Consider the following 21849-nt stretch of genomic DNA (forward strand, 5'->3'; position numbering starts at 1 on the left):
CAAACTGGCCTACAGATGGTGAAATCAGGGCAGTGGTATTGTGGGGCTTCATAGCCCCTTCCCCAAATCTATGTAGATGCCCCCCACTTTGCTGCTGGAATAGTCCCTTCCCAAAAGTGAAAGTCTCTCCTCCTGACCATGCCAGTAGCAGACACACTGAGCTGCTCTCAGCAAGAAATCGCTCTGTGCTGATCTTACCACTGCTGGGCAGTGGATAAAATAATCCGGGTTTAATGCAGAATTAATAAGACTGTTGTGTGTTAATCCATTCCAATAGTAAAAAGCAAACGTACTGAGGCTTAACAACTAAGCAACCACATTTCCATTTAAGTCATTAGAACTTAATAAGTAATGAATGGCAAATTATTTCTATTTATTTATCACCCGAAAGCCATGGTATTAATACTCAAATGCATTGCTCCGTGTGTCCACGCTACACAAGCCGAGCCTGGCTAATCTTTTCTTCTAATTCTGCCAAAACACTCTTGCTGTCCTCTACTGCCCTTCTCTGCAGTGGTTATGAACTGCAGAGGTCAAGCATTGATTTTCTATATGTGAACAGTGCAAGAAGTTCAGGCAAATTTGTGTCCATGATTCCCAGGTGTCTGGGTGAAATGGCCAGATCTCAATTGTTCACCAACACAAGCCTATCAAGGTTAAAAAATAAGACATTGACATTCCAGATGGATTAGGGCGAAGGCCTGGGAGCCCAGGAGAAAATTCTAAGCCTGCCTGAGCCACGTTGACTCCGTTGTAGGACCCTGGGCACATCACTCCACCTTAGACCTGTCATTTGTAAATCTTCGTCCTTTGGGACAATGTCTTCTTGTTGCAACAGCAGGAGGTTGCATTGCTGGGTCATGATGTCCAGCTGCAAATTTTCAAGCCCTGAGGACATTTTGAAACACAGTCATGTCCTGCAAGCTTAGTTTGCAGGAAGCAGGATGATCCAGTCAAAACTGGGAATGTCCCATGAAAAATGGAACAGCTGCTACCTTACTTGACCTCTCAGCTTGCTGCCCTAGGCCATCCAGCTGGTGAAATGGGGCAAGAAAAGCTGTGTCTCAAATGCTGCATCTGAGCAGAGTGGAACTCACTTGAGGAAATAAATCAGACATCAGAATAAATAGAAAAAGATGGAAACTGGAGCACCCAGAGAGATTCCAGACACTGGTTTAGGAATTGTAATATTTCACTCTCTGAGCCACAGCACACCACAGGCATAGCGACCTCTATCAATATTAAAAAAGCTACATCGTGTATTATGAAAATAGACAAAACTATAGTCTCAACTCCTTTGCCACTGCAGTGAGCAGGGGAGGGGACTGCACCAGCCCCACCCCGTGTTGCCGAGCCAGCTGATTTCTGCCAGTTTGATTTTTCTTGTTGGTGCTCAGAATATGCTGAATGCCAAATCTGGAAAGATCAGCTGTCTGGGAGGTTGGATTCTTTGGTCCTGCGCACTGCACGGGAGGAACAGGAGGAGAGCGTCAATGCTGCAGTCGTGCTATCCAGTTCAAAGTTGCGTCAGCATCAATTCCATTATAAAGCACAGAGAGTTTGTATTTGTTGCTTTATGGCATTGCCCCCAGCCTGAAGGCTGGCACGTGAGGGGAAATGAATGGGTTTTATAGCAAACGTGAACAGGCAGACAAAAAAACAAACCAAAACCCAAAGCAGTTATTTTTAAAGAGAAGCTTTCTCGTGGGGACAAATAGACACAGCTGTGGTTAGTAGCAGACTTCAAGTGTTTTCTAGGGCTTCTTCTCAGTGAAGAGCCTCAGAGATATTTTTAGACTCTCCTTAATCATATTTTGCACTCTGGTAACACTGTTCATCACAGAATTTTCTCTGCACGTTACAAGCTTTTAATCTTCTCAGCACTCCTGGGAGGTCGTCACCATCATTTGACCAATATACAGAGCGGGGAAGAGACTTGCCCCTGGTCCCAAGGGAGTCGGCGGCAGAGCTGGGAATGGACCCCCAGAGTCCTGAATCTCCTGCTTGGCCCACTTGAGATGTTTCACTGCGAGGTGCTAATCCCCTCACAAGCTTGGTTATTGAAATTGGTTGCATCATAAGTTAAAGGTCACTAGAAAATAGCCTCATAGAGTTTTTCAGTGACTCATTCTTTACGGACTCAGCCTGAGTGGAGAGCAAGTCTCATAAACGCAGCTGGTTAACAGTAAGGCGCAGCCCTGTTTTGCTGTATCCACCATAGTTGGGTCATACCTATTTCCAGACAGGTTGATTGCCTCCTGATCTAGGCCAGGCCATGTCCCTCCCCTCCCTAGGGACCCAGAGAACATTAAAAGGTAATTAGATATTTATAAAGGACAGCAGAGCAGCCTCTCCCTGGGAGGATGAATTAGCTCAAAGACATTATCTAATTTTCAGCTGTCTGAAGGAAAGGACTCCCTGCTGAGAGGATGTCCCTTTAAAACACAGCCTGAAATGACTTGAGATCCAGTTGTGGTCCATTATTAACAGCAAATGGGGGTCTACACGACAGAGGGATGGTGGAAAATGCGTCCCTGGAAAAGCAGCGAGAGGAGGTGCTGTGTCAACAGTGTGATCTGCTGATGGGGTGAAATTCACCCCTGTGCAGGGGGCCAAAACACATCCTAGGCACCACTTGCTGAAGTGGGACATAAGTGGTGCAGAGGGGTGAATTTAATTGATAGTGAACTCAGAGGGCAGCCTATTTGCAATGTGCCACACATTCCTTCCCTCCCTCGCTCTGACTGGTGCAGTCGGACCGTAGACACTAAAGTCGTGCTCCTGAGCTGTATGAACGCCACATGAGAAACATGTACAAGCCATGTTAAAGCCATATGTAGAACACACAGGATTCATGCTAGGTGAGCCATGTAATAGGTGAATCATGTGCCCCAAATAATTCCACCTTCGGCATTTTGGATGAAGATCCAAACAACCTAGCTGGTTCCCCAGCTGCTGCATATCTGGTAGTTAGTCAGTGCCACCGCCCGGCGTGCATTCCCAGGCTGAGATGCTCCCTCTTACCCGTAAAGGTGATGATGGTTAATGAGATGAAAACCAGCTCTGTGGGAGCTCCCATCGTGTCGTGGTGGGGGTTATCTTTATCGAGGAATAGGGACAGGGACCCTGCAAGAGAAAGAAAAGAGGATTTATTCGCAGCAGCTGGGCAGTCCAGTTCCAGCTGTTCCAGAGCCTAACATCCAGCTGGGAAATCCCCACTGGCTGTCTCTCTGACGTGGAACGCTCCCTCTAAGGGGCATCCCACTGTGTGATGAAGTACACCCAAAGAACCATTTCCCACTCTTTCATGACCCTGGAGTTGGCAGGGGTTGGAAAATCATTCCCCTCCAGACACACATGTTCTACAAAAACAAAACATTTTTTTAAATTATCCAGGTTTTCCTCAAAAGACTGAAAAGCAAAAATGTTCAGGTTTGGGGGTTTTGGACAAAAAAAAATATTTATTTGGTGAAAATTTGTTTTGTGAGAATCCACGTTTTCACTGAATAAATAGTTTTGACAAAAAAACTTGTGACCACCTCTACCTCCAGGCACTGCTGCTACCCTGAACATTTTCCATTCAGATCCCCTCTCGATTTTGTGTTTCTCTTCTTAATCTCATGGTCAGACTGTCTCTTGCCCCTGCCTCCTGGTCCACAGCTCATGATAAGCCAAAGGAGACCAAATTAAACAAAGAAAAGCCTCAGCATTCTCTTTCCTCAATCACATTCTCATCCCACTGTCCCATGGGGTCTTATAACTTACAGAGCCCCATGTGCCTGGGGGAGTGTGTGTGAATCAGCCCAAGAGTTGCCTCCAGTGTCCCTTTGGGCGGGGTGGGATGGCCCTGCTCAGTTAACATAGCGACAGGTGTACTGAGATGGAGAGGATCAGCTGTCGTGCTCAGAGGTGATATTTTGGGGAGTCCTCTTGGAGGTTTCGCTGCAACCTACTTGGTCTTTTTGTATTTCTCTTCACTGACGCCTCTGCGGAGTTAAAACAAGAGGCAAGGGTGCACTGGGACATTTGCTGATGCAGTGATGTTGGTTAGTGGGTGCAGCAGTCTTGCTAGTCCCCTAAGACGGTTCCCTCTTTTCCAGCTTCTCCGTGGGATCAAAAAAGCCTGCAGCAGCTTATGAACCTCCTGCTGCAACATTCCCCTGACCCCTGCTGCCACGCCCACTGCACACACCTGGCAATCGCAGTTGTGCTGCTGGTGCATCATTTTGAACTCGATTTGCCGTCTGACTAGCTTTAACTAGCCCAGCCATTTCCCTTTAACAAGAATATTGAAACGGAGCTAAGTTTTTTCTCTTAACAAAAGTGACTTTTAAAAAATGACAGTCAGGGGCTTGCTTCTTAGCCATGTATTGGGTGCCCCTCTTAAAGTGAACCCCAAATAAACCAGTACTGAGACCACTTGACAATGGCTAGACAGGTGGAATACTGCGATTGCTGCTTAGCCACTGTTCGTCGCTCTATCACTTTTCCCATGTGCTCCCCACACCACCTGTCTGCTGTACCCACTGATGAGCTCTCGTCTTAAACTTAGACTGCAAGTTCATTTGGGCAAGCATCTATGTTATATGCTTGTCCAGTGCCCAGGACAGTGGGGGCTTAGAGACATTTCCGCTGCACGAATAAATCGTAAATAATTGAAATACACGTGCCTGAATACAGAGCTGGTTCCATGTGTATTTCTGCTCACTGACACCAGATCCAGCATGCTTGATTTGCAAGGTGGAAAGATGATCTATCTCATGCCACACATGTGAGATTTGAAAAGCCTCTTGGACTCTTTCTGCCTCTTACATGCTCACCAGGAACAAAAGTCTACACTGTTGGGGCTTAGGAGAGAGAAGACTGGATCCAGATCTAAACCTTCCCAGGGTTCTGGGGAACGTGGATACAGGTGTTTGGATCAGACCTTTGATTTTAATGATGTGTGAAGCAGATGAGAACCGTGCTGTCCCATAGCTGTTGTGACTTTTCAGGGCTCATGTTGTTGTTATATTTGTATTAAGGTGACGCCCAGTCCCCAACCAAGACCGGAGCACCATGGTATGCTAGGAGCTGTACATACCCATAGTAAGAGCCCATCTCTGCCCGAAAGAGCTTAGAGTCGAAATAGACAAGACAGACAAAGCGTGGGAAGAAAGTGTGTCATTATCCCCATTTTACAGGTGGGCAACTGAAACACAGAGGGATTCAGAGCCTGATTCTAATTTACATTAAAGCTGCTTTAGGCCACTTTTATGGTGTAATTGGGACTCACTTTAAATGAGAATCAGGCCCCGAGTGTTATGCTGAGACCCCCTTGCTGACCAGTCTTGTTTCACTGTTTCCTTGTACTGTCCAACTGACCTGTCTGCATCAATCTGTGCTCTCTTGTTGTAGGCTCCTTAGGGCAGGGAACATCTTTTTTGTTCTGTGTCTGTACAGTGCCTAGCCCAGTAGGGTCCAAGTCCATGACTGGGACTCTTAGGCGCTATGGTAACGCATGCCAAGTGACTCTCCCACGTCCTGTAGACCAGTGTTACTCAACCGGTGAGTCTCAAAAGGCAATTGGGGGTGGGAGGGGGTCATGAGATTTTATTATGATGCACAGTGAAGAAGATCTCACTCCCTGCACAGGCCACGTAGTCTCTGTCAGCCTCTCGCAACACGCATGCACACACACAGTTATCTAGGCTTCTCATTGGTACACATTTCACTCTTACTGTTAGAGTATATGGAAGGAGGTCACGAAAAATATTGACTTCGAATAAGAGGTCTCCAACTTGAAAAGGCTGAGAAACACTGGGCTAGGGCTCTCCTGAGTCCTTGTCCAGTGTTGTATCCACAGGGACATCCTCCCTCTTGGGGTAAAAAGATGCATTTGGTCACCAGATAAGGCTTGGTGATGCATGGAGAGCAGATCTGTGGATCTGTCACTTCTCTCATTTTAATTGCACTTTACGTTTTTCTGCTTTATAAAATATAGACGCTGCATTCGAATGAAAGGAAATTTCATTCTGCGTTTCTTGAGTGTGTAGCTTAAACAAACACTAGTTCCAAGTGTACGTGACTGGGCAGGAGCTCTCATCATAGAAGGAGCGGGGTTGAGTTTCAATAACCCTCTGCATATTTACGTGTGCCAGCTCCCCACTTTCTTCTCCATCTCCCAGCAAGGCTGCTATCTCGTCACAAGTGAGCTGGCTTTAATTATTTATCAAACAGCTCCAAACTGTATTTTGAACCCCAATCCTGCTTGTTTGCATTTACGCTGAGTCTCAGCAGCTAGAGCCCACCCCCAGCTTCACAATGCCCTGATTGCTGCTATTCAAATCATCTTCTCTTTTTAACTCCCTTTATCAGTGGATGCCCTCCATCTCTCTCTCTCACAGCTCTTTCCTTTACAAAGTTTTTCATGCAAGATTGCCTGGCTAAATTCCAAACTGGATTATTCCATTCTGCCAAATTAGCAGAACCCCTCTGTGGATTCAACTGAATCCAGTCTTCATTAATTTGTTATTGGTGCAGAATACCTGCTGCATTTCATCTCAGAAGTGGTTGCATCACACTGGTGGATGAGAAGCCCCTCTGCACCAGACCCCTGTTTATCTGACTAGTAGAGAGAGTGTAGAATTTATTTAGATTTCTAGTGTGAGTGCTGCAGGGTAACGGATGTTCTCTTGTTTCAAATGATGGATGTTTTGGATAAGAGGAGTTTGGATAAATCATATTCTATTGATTATACAGCCTGTAAAGTATTTACGGTTCCTTCAGGAGGAAAGGCACCATACAAATGTGCTTTGCTATTGTGTATGTACTCTGCAAACTAGCACCAGGAAGGCCAGCTGAGGACACTTAACTGCCTGCAAGACAGGACTTCACAGTTCTGCTGCAGCAAGTGTTGGCAGTGCCCTTGTGTGTTTCAAACCATAGGATTCGTTCCTTATGGCCCCGCAGAGACGCTTCATAGGCGATGCTTGAAAGTTCCCCAAGAACGCGAGTACCACTGAAGCTAGCTGTGGAAATGGAAAGACCCATCTTTGTTTATTTCATCAGATGACAAGAGAGGGGATCAGTCACATCTAAGCTCAGAGCCTTTTCTCTCCCCCTTTATTGCTACATCCAGGGGACAATCAGAATGGACCTGCATCCAGAACAAAGTACAGTGACCCAGTGACATGAAGCAAGACCTACGTAATCAGCTAACAGAGTCATGCCATTGGAAGTCCAGTTTATGAAATAATGGGCTGGGGTGGGATTTATGGGCTCACTGTATCATTTCTCTCATTTCGGTGACATTTTCATTGCTTCAGGATTCCAGAGGGATGTTAATGCTGATCTGCTGGCATCTGTCTGATGTTATGGTGAGCTGACCCATCTGGTATCCCCCAAAATTCATCTCAGTATCTGGTTTATGTGTAAATCCGTGCTTGGACTGCAGGGTGCAGGAGGAAGAGGAGAGGAGGTTAGCAGGGAGAAAACCTGTTTAAAATGGTTCTCGTTGGTACTGAGCCATCCCAAGGAGTCTTATCTGGAAAAGGGAAGTACATGTCTCAGAACAAGATTCAAGTCATGCGTACATGGGAAGTGGGCACTTCTCACATGTTGGGCCTCATCCGGGCCTATGTTAGCCCCCTTGAAAATGTCTGGCAAAAATGGGAACATGATCAATAGAAGAGCTCAAGGTGGGGCCAAGGTATAGTCAACACTTGGCAAGGCTGCATAATGGACAGAGAGATTGCTGCATTGTTTGCATTATCTACAATTAGAGATGGGAATAGAACTTCCCCAGGCTATTCTGGAGTCCATTTTCCCATTCATCTTGGTGTAGAGCCTGACCCAAGAAGATCAGAGCTGGACCTGCATTTGAACTTCCCCAAAGTTCAGGGCTTTGAATCCACCTTAGAAAGGTGGGTCTGAGCCCTGAATACTACATTTGGAGCTGAACTTCCCCAGAGTTTTGGATCTCTGACGATCCAGCCCAGACCTGTCTCTGCCTCTAATTAGAAGAGGGGCCTCTGGGACCTGATCTGGGACTTGTTTCCCCATTTGTATCTGATGTTTTGACAACCACTCCAGAGCCTTCTGTTGCACTAAAAGGGGATCTGTCAGGCCCACTGATGGATGCCCTCATTAATGGAGGAAGGGTGTGCATGTCTGAAAACACATACATGTAGCCACTGAAGCATTAAGCTTTTCCTAGGAAGCCCCTGGGAGCTGGGAAAGATCCATTATCATGGAAATGACGTTATGGTGCTACAGTGAGACACTTAGAATTCCCCTGAGCCTCTCTGCCTTGAAAGCCCCCCTAAGTACGAGAGCTTTCTCTGGGAGCTGATCCTGTGGATGAAGTCACTCTAAAAGGCACCGAGGTTCCTTGTGGTGAACGAGTGCATGCGGATGCATATATGTGAGCACATTCACCTGGAATCACGGCTTCAGTGGGGAAAATGACTGGTGACTTGATAAAGGCTGGAGGGTTGGAGATTAGGATGATGTGACACTGTCTTCACAGATGGATTTCACTCCATTTGGTTGGTTACCTGTGACCAGCTACTTCAGTTCCAAGAACCTGTGAACACTTTCTATTCGGGATCTAAACAATCTATGCTAAAGTCTGTCCCACCTTGTATTTAGCTGTGACACTCTGGTTACCTTCTCCAGCTCTGAGGAAGAGCTGTGTGAAGTTGAAAGCTTGTCCCTTCCACCAAGAGAAGTTGGTCCATTGAAAGATATTACCTCGCCCACCTTGTCTCTCAGATCTGCCAGTAACATATGTGGAATGAACCATCTGTTAAGTCTTTAAACCGCATTACTGGAGACCCTCATCCACTGTACCATCACTAACCATTGACGTTTAATTGCTATCAGTGGCCATTATGAAGACTTGGAGTATATTACGCAGTACGCCAGGCACTTTCAGCATGGATTCACTGGCAGCAATTGGCCAGCATAGCAGGGGTGGTCTGCATGGGTCATTCAGTAGCAAGGCTGGGACAGTCTGCATGGTGCATTTAGCAGCACGGCAGTTATATTCTATGTGGATGCACCTGGAACTCACAGCGGGAGTCAGGCAGATTAAAAAAAAAAAAATAAAAAAAATCCAGACTGCCTGTTCATTCCTTCCCTACCTCAGCAAAAGACCTATATTAAAATCCCTGTTCGTTCTGTCAAAAAGTAACAGCCACCCTTTCCCCTGAAAACCAGTGCATTTGCACCAAACTAGGTCCATTGAGAAGTAAAGTCCACAGCCTCTCCCTTCCAGCCTCCCATCTTGCCTTGCATTTTGTGAGCCAGCCCATCCCCACCTTTTACTCCCTGCTCCTTGAGAGTTTTTAATGTGTACCCTTCTAGAGTTGCTCTGATTTACTCTGATGTGTGTGGGACCTCGTGGCCCCCTAGGGCTGCCAGCCTAGGCAGTGTGTACCTCCTCAGCAGTGCTCACTGCCTCAATCTGTCAGCTCCCACCCTTCGGCGAGGAGCTGGGCTCTAACAGGAGGAGACTATGATGCCATCACAGCCACAGTGCAATCTATTAAATGAGTGTAGCTTAATCCCCCTTGGTTAAGTGACAATATGAGCATTTGGGCATAAACATAACCATTCCTACAGCAGCAGTATCCCATAATAAAAGGGCATTCCTGACTCTGTTGCCATGGCTGGGACAGGGAGCCAGGCATTCATACAGTGCTGAAAGAGGATGGTGAAGTTGGGAAGGTCCCAAATGTGACCTTTTTTTGGCTTTGGTTTGCAAAGTCCATGCAATATTTGTTGTGTTTTTTTTCTCCCCAGAACAAAATGCCTCAGTGTTTTGGATTTTAATTAATTTTATTATAATGTATTTGTTTGCTCATTCTTCCTAAGAACCAGTGCTTTTACAGCAGCCCATGTTCAGGAACAGGGATGGGACTGGATCTAAATACCAAACTTAAACTTTCCTGAACTTCATGGGATTCAGCATCCAAAACTGGATCCAAGTTTTGCAGTTGGTCCCTGCTTCCATAAGGAGACCAGTATAAATTCTACACCCCTGACCAGAATATCCTCTAATGGTCAGGTGTCCAAAATCCAAACCAGGATCCAGGTTTGGCAGCTGGCCTCACTGTCTGTAATGGGTGAAACCAAAAATCCAGATTACAGGGGTTCAAAATCCATCTCTGTTTTGCAGCTCAGTTCCATCTGGATTCATGAGCAACCCTACAAAAACAAGACAGTGCATGATGCCCCTGCACTTGTGAGCAACCCTACAGGAAAACGAACAAGCCGACAAAAACCAATGTGTGCACAGCCCCAACGCTCCTGGACTACTCTACAAAAGCAAACTGGCTCTTCGCACAACCGAGGAAACAGCGCTGGTAAGGTCACTGATTGGCGTGTGCGATGGGGTATCCACCCCACACAGGACTGAGTGGGGTTAAGGTTGCTGGGATGGCCAATCAACTCCACAGGCTGCACCTGGAACAGGAGGCAGGGAGCAGGAGATTGATTAGGATCAGGCTCATAAAGCCAGGCAGCAGGCTACAGACGGGGCTGTTGAGAAAGAACAGTCACTACAGTCATCCACTCTCTTGGGTACCCTCCACCTGAGCCTGCTGGCCTCCCATGAGAGTACCGGGTATCCCTCACCCCCCTCGCCCTTCATTTTTGTTTTTTTGTCACTTTACACCCATTTAATTTCTTTAAAATACACACTGATAAATTCCCAGGAAATTTTAAACAAAAAACCCCCCGAAAACAAAGGCCCTCTCCGTGGCACAGCCATGACCCTCAGCACAGTCTCTGGAGATCATCCTGAGCCATGGGGGCAAATCTGAGCTACCAGGGCTCAGGCAGAACAGCAAGGTGGCTTGTTATCCCCGCTGCAAGAGCTTTGCAAGGGGGGTCCATTCTTCTACCCTAGAATCTGCCAGCCGCAGCTGTGCCCTGAAGTGACCCAGAGGAGCTGGAAGCTGTGGGTGGGGTGGGCAACTGTATGTGGATTGCACTAAAGATTTTCCTGTACAGGCTCTCTCCTCACTGTGTGGTAATTGTACAAGCCCAGTTGAAAACGATGCTGGGTACAGTGTTTCTAAAGGAAGGAGCATAGCTCCAGGAGGCTCTTTCTCTGCGGGATTACGAGGGGAGCAGATGGTGCTTACAGCCTGTAGCTCATTCTCTACTGGTTGTCCCTCTGGGGCTGCAGCACCTGCCCCCGGGGAGGTCTGGTGCTGGAGGTTTATAGGGTGTGCTTTCTGGATTCATTTTATTGGCTGTGGGCTGTGGCTTAGCGGAAGCGCTAAGAAGGCTGAACCAAAGTGTTGGGTCTTACCGTACGCTCCCAAAGCTGCCCGGTTCCCACGGACTCTGAAGTCCCTGATTTCAAGTTAAATCTACTACAGCGGGTTAAATATTTTGGGGGCAGGGGAATGCTCCTCAGTTTCTATCTACTGCCATCACTCTGCACTTGTGAAGAGGGCTCACTTAGTGCCGGGAGTGAATGCACTGGCCTATTACCTTTGGAGACCTGGGTTGAGATCTAGTCTCAAATCAATACCGAAATAAGCCAGGTGTTTTCATTCTGCTTATCTTACATTTACTGCATCACAAAACCACTGCACATTTGGCCCTGATTAGCTCCAGTGGGGGTGGGCAGATCTGGAATAGCGTTGAGAGGCGGAGGGTGGGAAGGCTGAGATGCATTGGCAGAGTGGTGTTGGGAACTATAAGGGCTTCAGTTGTCCAGACAAAGTATGAGGGGCAGGAACTGCAGTCACTGAATCAAGATCTCTTTCAAGCACCCTGGGCCCAGATTGGTTGTTGAACATCCCAGACAGGGCTGTCTAGTAGCCAAGGTCCAAAGCAACAAGTGGGATGAGGTCAGGACTGAGTGGCATTGGCAGAGCTGTACAGGTGGTTTGTATAACATTTTGTCCACGCTACACCTGCAGTCTAGAGTTATTTTGTCACCACTAACATAGGAAACACAACAGCTGTTGAGCATCTGCTCTTTCCCATCTGGGGCCTCTAGGCTGACTGCACATTCAGGGCAAGGGATACTTCGCATAGGGCAGTAGCTAACTTCTCCTTCTGGTCAAAGACCTCCAGGGGTCGAATCACATCCAGTGTGGTGACGGTGCTGCAGACATCAAGCCATCGCTCTCTGAAGCTTGAGTACTGAAGAATGCTGCTCACCCATCTCTGGCAGGGCTCCAGCCTGCTCTAACCAGCGACTAGAAAAGGTGACCAACTAGGGTGACCATCGGAAAGTCCCAATATTAGGGTCTTTGTCTTGTATGTGTAACTACACCCCCGTCAGCCCACCTGGAAAAAACAAGTGTCCTGATTTTTTACACTTTCTGTCTGGTCACCCTATGACCAACGGCTATTGGAAACTTAATGGTGCAAAGCCCCTCTAACCAGCTCTAACTCTGAAAAGTAGGGGAAATAAAGGCCCTGATTGTGGAATTGGATCTGCACAGGCACAACCTTGCACCTGCCTGGAGCCACACTGAAGTTAATGCAAAGCTCCCTCTGCCTGGATGTCAATGCAGAAGTTGGTAAATTCCTTTAGCTTTCCAGAGCCTCCTACTGGCTGGGAAGTGGCTAGAAACACTTAACAAAAGAGGAGGCTAATAGTGTGGTGTGGGATGGGGAGCGGAGGGGAAGAAATAACCACAGCCAGACTGCTTGCGCACTCAGGTGCTTTCATTACCAGACATGCTTATTAAATCCCAGCAGTGTGAGCAAAATAAACAGAACAACTGCCTGTGTCTGAAACAGGCCAGAGAACAACCCCCAGCTGGGCCTAACTGAGGCTAATTGCTCACCAAGTCCAGTCTAGCTAACCATATCTTTGCTGGCTACTAGCCTGAATTAGCACTAACTGGGGGTGGGATTTAGTCTCTAATCAGCTGCTGTCCATGTTGGACCTCATTTGCCAAGCAGAGCTTGAGGTGCAGAGCAGCAGCTTGGAACAGGTAAGTTGCAGTGAATGAAAGAGAAAAGAAACAGGGATTTAAAATAACAAACTGAGAGGGGGTGAGTGGTTAGACTGCCCCAGTGCTGCCTAGCTCCCTGTTCTCTTGCTGGAAAGGAAAACGTGGCAGAGTACCCCATAAACGTCCCTCTTTGGGCTTTGCTGGAACAGGGCAATCACAGCCCCGGGTTCATGCACAGAGTCTGAGGTTTTGGAATCTAAGCCAGTAAGAATCTGGTGTTGGTGGGTCTTCCTTTGATAGTTAAACATTTGTCCTTCATCTCTGTGCACAGCCATCAATGCCAGCCCCACTCTGCATTCCCAGCTATTACAAGTTTGGGGAACCCCCTGAGGGCCTGTGTTGTGTTACTACTGAGTCACTGGCCTGGACTTATTGCCCCCTAAAAATGACTGTCAGAATCTGGCTTGCCTTCCTGAGTTAGATTGCTCTTTTCTAGAGATGAGCTCAGAGCTGCAATGTTTAAAACCCAAGTATTGAGCACCCTGTCACTTGCTTTTGCTCTGTAGTAAAGAGGGGGGCCAACTGCATAATTTGGATCCAGAGCCCAGTTCAGATTTGGAGGCAGCTCCAAAGTTTGCAGGTTTGGGTCTGAGGTTTTAGGTTGGGCCCAGCTCTGATTTTTAATTTCCTTCCTTCTTTCTTTCTTTTTTTTTTTTTTTAAGGAGTCATTCTGAAACCCTGCCCACCCCAGGTCTCAGTCTCATCTCAGGTGTATTTACAACTTCATGCAAAACAACTGATTTGGAATTATTTTAAACATATAGAGTTGCTATCTATATCAATGGAAACTACCCTACTTTTGAGACAGGCGTCCCCAGAGACCAATGCTCATTTCTGCCACTTTCCTTACAGAGCTGGTCTTTTAGGGCCAGATCTTGATTCTGTGGACTCTGCGCAAAGGTCTAGCCCAAGTGAATCAGATTGCAGGATGTGGCCCTTACAAAGGGCATAATGCAAAGGGTGGAGGCTTGAAGCTTGCAATGGTATTGCCAACAACCATTGTTTATTGGCTGTAGGACCCTTAGTGTAGGCGAGTCTGTTTGTTAACACATAGGCCTGCACACAATATTTCTGCATTTGTTAATTGCCTGAAATGATCTGCATGAATGAATGCAACACAGAGCTGTGCGTCCTGAACCCAAGGAAACTCCAGTACATTTCAATGACCTGAGTTACTTGGCTTGCGGTGGGGTGTGTGCTGCCTGGATTGAAGAGAAGAGGCTTTGGGAGTCTTTATTTTGTAAGTTGGTAATGCAGCTGGGCAAACAGAAGCATGTGGAGATGAGGCTCCAATGCTTAGCTGATGCCTGGTTGGTGATGGTTTCTCCTGCAGGATTCTGCAGCTGCTTTGCCTGCATTTGGCAGCCCCACGCTGGAAAGCTGGTTCTGTCAAGGTCAGGCTTCATCCTTTTTCTCCTTGCTACTTTGCGGGAATGTTGATTTTAGCTCCAAGGCATGCCAGTTACTTTTTCTTGGCTGCAATGGGGTGACCTATTGGTCACTGATTATTTTATTCCTTAATGGAAACTGACTGTTGATCATTATCAATTACAGATAAGTATCTCCTGGTTCCTGTCTCCCAAAGTGCCCCTAAGGTGTCATCTATGTTTGGGAATGAAAAGGAATTATTTAGCATGGTATATGGTATAATGGGATGAGCTTGAGAAAAGGGGAGAATTTAGGCTGTATTAAGAAAAACTTCCTGACAGTGAAATATACTGAGCAACAGATAAGTCTTTCCCAAGGCAAGTGGCAAAACCCCATCACTTGGGACATGTGAAACTAGACTGGATGAACAAACCATGAACACACATGCAGTAGGGAACAATCTTTCATCAGCAGGGAGATGGATGGGGTCTAGAGATCTATGTGGGCCAGATTCTGAGAGGAGCTCTCAGCACATTGGGAATCTGCCTTTTATTTAGGTGCTTAAATGGGAGCTGAGCTCTTTGGAAAGTCTGGCTTAACAGATGGATTTGAAATCTCCAAACTGATATTTCATAGGAGCAGATTGTTCTGTGCATTGTGAAAACAGGTGCTCTGCACCTCACAGGTTCTGCTCTCGATGCACTTATACGCCTCCCCCTAAGGTCAGTGAGAGGTTTATTTCCACACCGGGACAAAAATATACCCATCTTATTTCTCTCATGCTAGTATAAGTATCAGGCAGAGCTTTCTGATGTGCTCTGAGCAGGACATTAGTAAGGCTATCAGGCTTAAGGCAGAGTCTTCTAAAATCCCTCCTTTGTTTCTGCTTCTTTTAAATGCTTTTAAATAGTAGTTGGGGAATGCATTTATGTAAGTCACAGGTCCCAAGGCTGCATTGTATCAGTGTCTCTGTACTTCTCAATCTTTCCCCTCGTTTAGGCCCTGCTCCTGAAAGTTGTTCAATACAGGCAAATCAGCTGCATTGACTCCAGTAGTTGGATGAGGCAGGATCTGTCCACATACAGCAGCTTGCAGGATCAAGGCCTTGATTGTAGGGTCTTGGGGGCAAGGGCTGTGTCTTTGTACATGTTTGTACAGCACTTGGCATAATGGATCTCTGTTCCTGACTGAGACCTCTGGGTGCTACTCTCAGAGACAAATTTAAAAAGAGATCAAAATACCCACTATTAGAGATGGACCAACACTTCAATATTTGGGGCTATTTGGAATCTAGGTCTGAGTTTTGCAAAGGGACTGTTTCTTTGTAACTAGAAGCAATGTGGCCAAATGGATAGAGCACTGGGTTCGAAGAGTCCTGGGTTAGAGTCCTGACTCTGCTGTTGGCCTGCTGCGTGACCTTGGGCAACTCACTCCCCTTCCTTGTGGCTCAGTTTCCCCATCTGATGATGACCTCCTTTGAAAAGTGCTTTGAGAGGTGTTGATGGAAAATGCTATATAACTGGCCAAACCAAATTCCTGCCTTCTGCCCTGGGACTGTCGGATGTTCGAAATCTGAATATGGTTCCTTCAGCCTGTCTCCACCTAATCCTTCCAAGCCTAGAAATATTAGGTTTTTATCCCTAAATGTCTGCAAATATTGATTTCACTGTGTATGCACATATGATGAAAAAAATATTTCCATAGATGATGATCTAAATGTACAGCTAGACAAAGTAAGAAACCCACTGCCTGAGACTGTAGTCTGATTTAAAGATATTTACTTGGTCTATTTTGACATGTCATGTTGACAGGTTTTGTTTGAATGGTTTTGAAGCTTTAACTTTTTGAATCTCAGTGTCTACTGTTGTTAAATCATTTATTGTCCGATCCCCATCCCCACCGAATAACTTTCCCTCAGTGGTGAAAATGTAAGTTGATTAAAAATAGGAAAAAGTGCAGACTGTTTAGGCTGATTTTGGCTCCTGATAGTAGGTGCTGAAATTTAAAACATTGGGTCCCCGTAACAGGAGCTCACTATGGCAATATATTGTGTTTCAAGGCCCCTTAGAAACATGTTTGAATTTAACCTCACAACCCCCTCCTCATGCAGGGGATATTGACTATTAACTCCATTTTTCAGATGGAGAAGCTGAGGCACAGACAGGCTAAGTGAGGTGCCCAAGGTCACATGGTTGAGTCAGTAGCAGAGATGGGAATGGAATCCAAGTGTTCTGACTATGTCCCATGCTCTGTCCATTAGATCTCCAGAAAAATAAAATCTCCAAAACAAGAGAGGGGCTTTTGGCAAATGCTTTAAATAAAATCTCTTGTTCTTAAAGTCTTGCATCATCTATCATAGGTACACAGCTCAGCAAAGGGAAATTCTGACTAAAGCTTAGGGCATCCACTGCACTGACAACTCCCCAAACTACCTGCTCTTCACTGTCATCGTTACCATGGTGGTGTCAGCAGAAACCTTTTGATGTGTGGGTAAAAACAGCTTCCTAGCCCTGAGGTAGTCTGTCTCTGTGCTCTCCTAGCTGCTGGAGGGTGCATTGCTTGGCAAGCGCCAAAACCAGAGGAGAGATTATAGGGATGAAAGACCTCACCACCCGCCCCTTGGAAAGCCTCAGTAGTGTCAAAGGGCTCCAGCGTCTCTAGAGCACAGTGATTGCACTGCTTCTAAACTCACCACGTGGGCCCTGTCACAGCATCAGCACTCGCAGGTCACTGCAGCAGCTGGGGCATCCTTCGCTCTTCCAGCACTTAGCTGCAGCACCGTCAACCCATTGCATTAGATGGTGGGGGAGCTGGCCACGCTGCCCACGTTGGCGCTGCTGCAGCGCCTAATGCCAGCCCTGGCAGCATGCAGGAGACTGGAAAGTGGTGACCACCCAATGCCCCCACATGAATGCACAAGTAGAATAAAGTGTTCATCCCTTCCGGCCAAGTGTGACTCAAGAAAAACAATACTTCACACCCCACTTTTATTGATACCACACTGCGCATTGTTATGTCCATGTGATAAATTCCAGAGCCCTTTGACCTCCTCGCTCCACTTTCTGCTCCCTACTCTATGATGGCTGGGGTTATTTTTAACATCCGGAAGTGTCAAATAGCCCCTCCTTAAAATAAAAAGAGCCCACCACAAAAATCTATCCCTTTCCCCTCCGAGATTATGGATTCACCACCAGATTACACAACTCTAGGAAATAAGACCAATAGCTTTATAAATTGTACCATAAATAACAAAAATAAATAATTCAAGTCTTGGATCAGGGTCAAGAATCAGGATTGATATCTTACAATCCTTCCAGGATGGAAACACCTGCCATATCCCATTGGAGAGCATGGGAATTCTCCCTTTACCCCAGCATTAAACATCCTGCTAGGTTGTAAAATACTGGACTGTACAACTGCTGTCAAAATATGTGGATCATAGGCTGTTGTAAACAGGGCATTCTTGTAAAGAAAACAGCTATAAAAACAAGCAAACAGACTTCCACATAACTCGTGTTCCAGCTTTGTTTCTTTTGTTTAGCAGGAGCCACACTCTGCCTGGACCACTGTACAGCACACAGAGACATGTGGTGGCTGAAAAACATTGCAGATAAACATATTACATCTGAGGGTATGTCTGCACTGTGGGAACCCCCCCCACCCCCCAGAACTCCAGGACGGCGGGTCTCAGATCCTGGGTCAGCTGACTCAGACTTGTGCTATGGGGTTAAAAAGAGCAGTGTAGAGGTTCCCACTTGGGCTAGAGCCCAGGCTCTGGAACCTGGTGGGAGGGAAGGGTCTCAGAGCCCAAACTCCAGCCTGAGTGGGAAGGTCTCTGCTGCTACTTTTAGCCCGTACTGGGAACCTCGCAAGCCCAAGTGAGTTGACTTGAGCTCTGACTGGCTGCTGTGGGTTTTTTTGCAGCATAGACATGCCATGTGATGCCCTGATTTATAGAAAGACTGATGCAGATAATTTTTAGAATTTTTTGTCTGCCTCCGTTTGCCTCATATGATTTCTCTGTGTGTAACTTTTTTGTTACTTTCTGAATTTCTGCTGTTTAACCTGTTTCTAAAACCATCCTTGAAACCCCCCTGTTAATTATTGAGTCTTTAGCGTGTGTTTGTTTACATGACAACATTGCACGGTTGTTTTCTAGTTTGAGATAATCTGCTTTTGCATTGGAGGACTGGTAGATGGTTACATGTCTGGCCACATGCTTTCATTCCTACAGAGACTCCCACATTCAGAAAGGCCAGTTGCCATTCCCAGGAATCCAACCACATGGATGCAGTACTCCTGGGAATAATGTTTGCAGAGCAGTAAAGGCTCTGGCAGTTTTAGAAATCTCACTTGCCAAGGATGGTGATAGCGCAGCGGTTTGTTGAGGAAAGGGATCGTGCCCGCAACTACGCAGACTAGCTGCAGGGAAACCTCTGTCAAGCAAACGACCCAAGGGACAAGCAAAATGCCGGCTGCCCACTGGATTAATAATTCTGACTAGTGTATGTAGCACAACTGCCTTCTGCTGCAGGGAAACAGAAGTGAGGATATGTATGTCATGGGCCCTGTATTGCAAACACTAATTCTGCTTTAGCAAGAGCAATGGAACCCTGTGCATTTGGCTCAGGGAAGATCTGTCCCTGTAGTTGCTGTCAGGTTTCAAGTGGCTGTGAGGTGCAGCATGTGGTAATTGTGGTGTTCAGGTGGCTGCGTGGAATTGCTACTTTTTGAAGAAAAATTTCAAAGCATTTTATAGAGATGGGGCAGCCTTTTGACATAGTCTCTAAAGGCCAGACAAAATTCTGTTGGAAACCTTGGGACTGATTTAACATGGTTGCTTAGGGCAGGGAGTTGCCTATTGGGAATGAGTCCTTGGTTCAAGTTCTTAATGAACGTAACACTTAATAAATTTATTAAGACTTTATTAAAACAAGTTGGGGCTTATGTATGTTTTCCCCCTAAAGAGTAAGCTTCAGGTATGCAATGAAATGTGAAAACCTGAAAAACTGGCCTTGCTTTGATTTATCTAAGGTCAGTTTTCACATGGGTGCCCATGTTTCCATGGGTGTGAATGGTGTACCCTGTTGTGTATAGATTCTGCACTGTGCTCAGCTGTGTGACTTATTTGTACAGTACCTAGCACAGTCGCACTCTGACTGGGGCGCCAGATATAAATCATAAAAAGATAGAGGCTGAAACGAAGCTCTGTGTGTGTCTTGTGTCTGAAAGCTAAAGAATAACCATTCATGCCACTGAGGTGATTTTTGTGTGTAACCTGATCCTACCCCCAGTGGCAATTTGTCGCTCTCCCTTGGCTGTTGCACTACGAGCTGGGACAGAAGCCTGAGTAGAGGTGGCTGAAAATGTTGGTCAAAACCAGTTTTCTTGCAAAAAAAAAAAAAAAAAAAAACCCCGCTGTTTTGACCCAAATTCTAGGCACTACCACGATGCAAATAATTAATAGTAGCAGATTAAAAATGAAGGAAAGAAAGGAGAGAGAGAGAGAATAAAAGCAAATGAGAGAGGCCAGGAAAATGGAGGGGGAGAAGAAGAAAAGGAAAGGAAAAGAAAAAAGAGGGAAGAGGCGAAGGAAAGAAAGGGGAGGAAAGAAGAAAAGATAAAGAAAATGTTAAAAGATAAAGAAGTGAGAGGGAAAGAAAAGGGAGGAAAAAGAGGGTACTAGAAGGGAGAGAGAAGACTGAAGAAACTATAGGTAAGTGTGGTGTTCCATGGTGTGTTTCCACAGGGCAGGGTGGGGCTGTCAGGCTGGGGAAAGGGAGTGACTGTGCAGTAGTGAGCCATGATTTCAGTTCTTCAGGGGCAGATGGTGCTCTTTAGTCTGCTGCTTTCTCCACTTTGAACAGGAGTTTTCCTCCAGCTCACCCCCCTGCTATTAGGAGATGCTGCCTCTAGAAAGCCCTGATGTTGAGCAAATATAGCTTCCATACACCCCACTGGGAACTGCAGGTTCTCATCCCTGTGTTCCCTAGAGTGCCTGTCTGGCCCTAGTGGGGAGAGGCCATTTCACCTCGTGAGCTCCTCCTGGGCGAGACAAAGGCCAGTGTTCAGAGAAGTGAACACGGCTTTGGAGGCTGGAGTGGAGGATCACACAAGGTCAAACCTTGGAGCTGAATTTCTTCGAGTGTTTGCATTGTTTTGGGGAAGATCCCGCTTCTGCCAACAGACAGACTTCTGAAATGTAACTTTATCTCTCTCTAGACCTAACAGCGAATTTCTAGTGAGCTTCTGCCACAGGGGGACTTGTTTACATTGTGAGGACAGTCCTTTGTGACAGAGCAGGAGTCCGTGCCTGGGAAAACCCACCCATGGCCTGTGCGGGATAAAAGTCATGGCTGGAAGGAATTTCGGATTTTCACCAATTCATGGAAAAAAGGGGATGTTTATTCCAGCTCAAGCTAAAACCACACTGTAAAGTCGATGTGAGCTTTTCAGGCTGACAGTGTCTGAGCAGACCCACTCTCCTGATCACCTAGTCCTAGAGAATTTTAGAGTACTCAGTACAAGCCTTGCAGCATCATTGCTATTGTAAGATGGAGCATGCTGGGCCGCTACTGTAGAATATTATGATACATTTACTTGAGGGTAACTTTTGAAAGTTACCCTCAAAGGTTAGCCTCAATACTCTCTTTGCAACATGCAGGGCACCTTGGGGGAAAAGATTTTCACAAGTGCTTCAGGTATTTAGGAGCACAGTGAAAATCAATGGGACTTGTGTGCCTGAATTCCTTAGATGTCTTTTTAAAAACTCCTCTTAAAGTACACGTGACCCGAAACACTTCAGCTTACAATGCTGGTAGCCCAGTGGTTAAATGAGCATGTTGTGTGTGTAAGGGATGCAGGCTCTTTGGAAGAGGAGGAGATGGTGCCAACCCAGAGTTTGGCTATCACAGTCCTCAGCTGACAAGTCAAGGTCTGCCAGTTTTTAAACCCAGCCCCTCTCTGAATTGGGGTAGCAGGGAAACAGTCCACATGGACTCTTTTCTTGCCCTGCTTTGTTGACTGAAGAGGACTCAACAACGAGACTTCCACTGAAGTTCAATATTATCTTACCCCGAGTGCACTTTTCACCCAGTGCTTTACTGATTCACTGACCCCATTCTCAGCCACTGCTTGGTTGGCTCTTAGAAGCTGATTAACAGGACATCACTGTTTAGGACGGGAAGTGAAGAAGAATCCAGTTGAAACAAAAGGATGCATTGGTGTTGGGCTAGCATGTGTGCGTGCTCTCAGCCGCCAATGCTCTTAGGCAGTGTCACTAAATGATTAGTGGGTCTTATTGGATTTAGGAAAGATTCATTTCTAGATTGCTGTCTTATGGGTAGCACTGGCTGATGCTTGCTAGTTGCATCAGAAAGTGAGGTTCCCTGCCCAAAGTTGCACTAGAACAGGGCTGGCGAGGGAGGGGAATTGCCCAGGACACAGCTGGGAAGGGTTTTAGTTCCTGTCCAAGGGATCAACTAGTGTTCCTTTCTTTAAAGAAAAATAA

At 46.3% G+C, this 21849-nt stretch overlaps 2 protein-coding genes across 2 annotated transcripts in view; one reads left to right on the forward strand and one right to left on the reverse strand.

The window, feature by feature from the left end:
* Window positions 1-10297, forward strand: part of RBBP5 (RB binding protein 5, histone lysine methyltransferase complex subunit) — a 77553-nt gene extending 67256 nt beyond the window's left edge. Inside the window, exon 14 of the mRNA XM_084611003.1 lies at window positions 10163-10297. Within this exon, the coding sequence (XP_084467129.1) occupies window positions 10163-10185 (23 nt within the window). The 3' untranslated portion in view covers window positions 10186-10297. The remainder of the gene's footprint in view (window positions 1-10162) is intronic.
* The window catches only part of CNTN2 (contactin 2), a 49826-nt gene that overhangs the window by 26361 nt on the left and 1616 nt on the right, over window positions 1-21849 (reverse strand). Inside the window, exon 2 of the mRNA XM_084610996.1 lies at window positions 3025-3126. Within this exon, the coding sequence (XP_084467122.1) occupies window positions 3025-3079 (55 nt within the window). The 5' untranslated portion in view covers window positions 3080-3126. The remainder of the gene's footprint in view (window positions 1-3024; window positions 3127-21849) is intronic.

Source organism: Lepidochelys olivacea (genome assembly GCF_965140295.1).
Source record: "Lepidochelys olivacea isolate rLepOli2 genome assembly, chromosome: 21".
NCBI classification, from domain to species: Eukaryota; Metazoa; Chordata; order Testudines; family Cheloniidae; genus Lepidochelys; species Lepidochelys olivacea.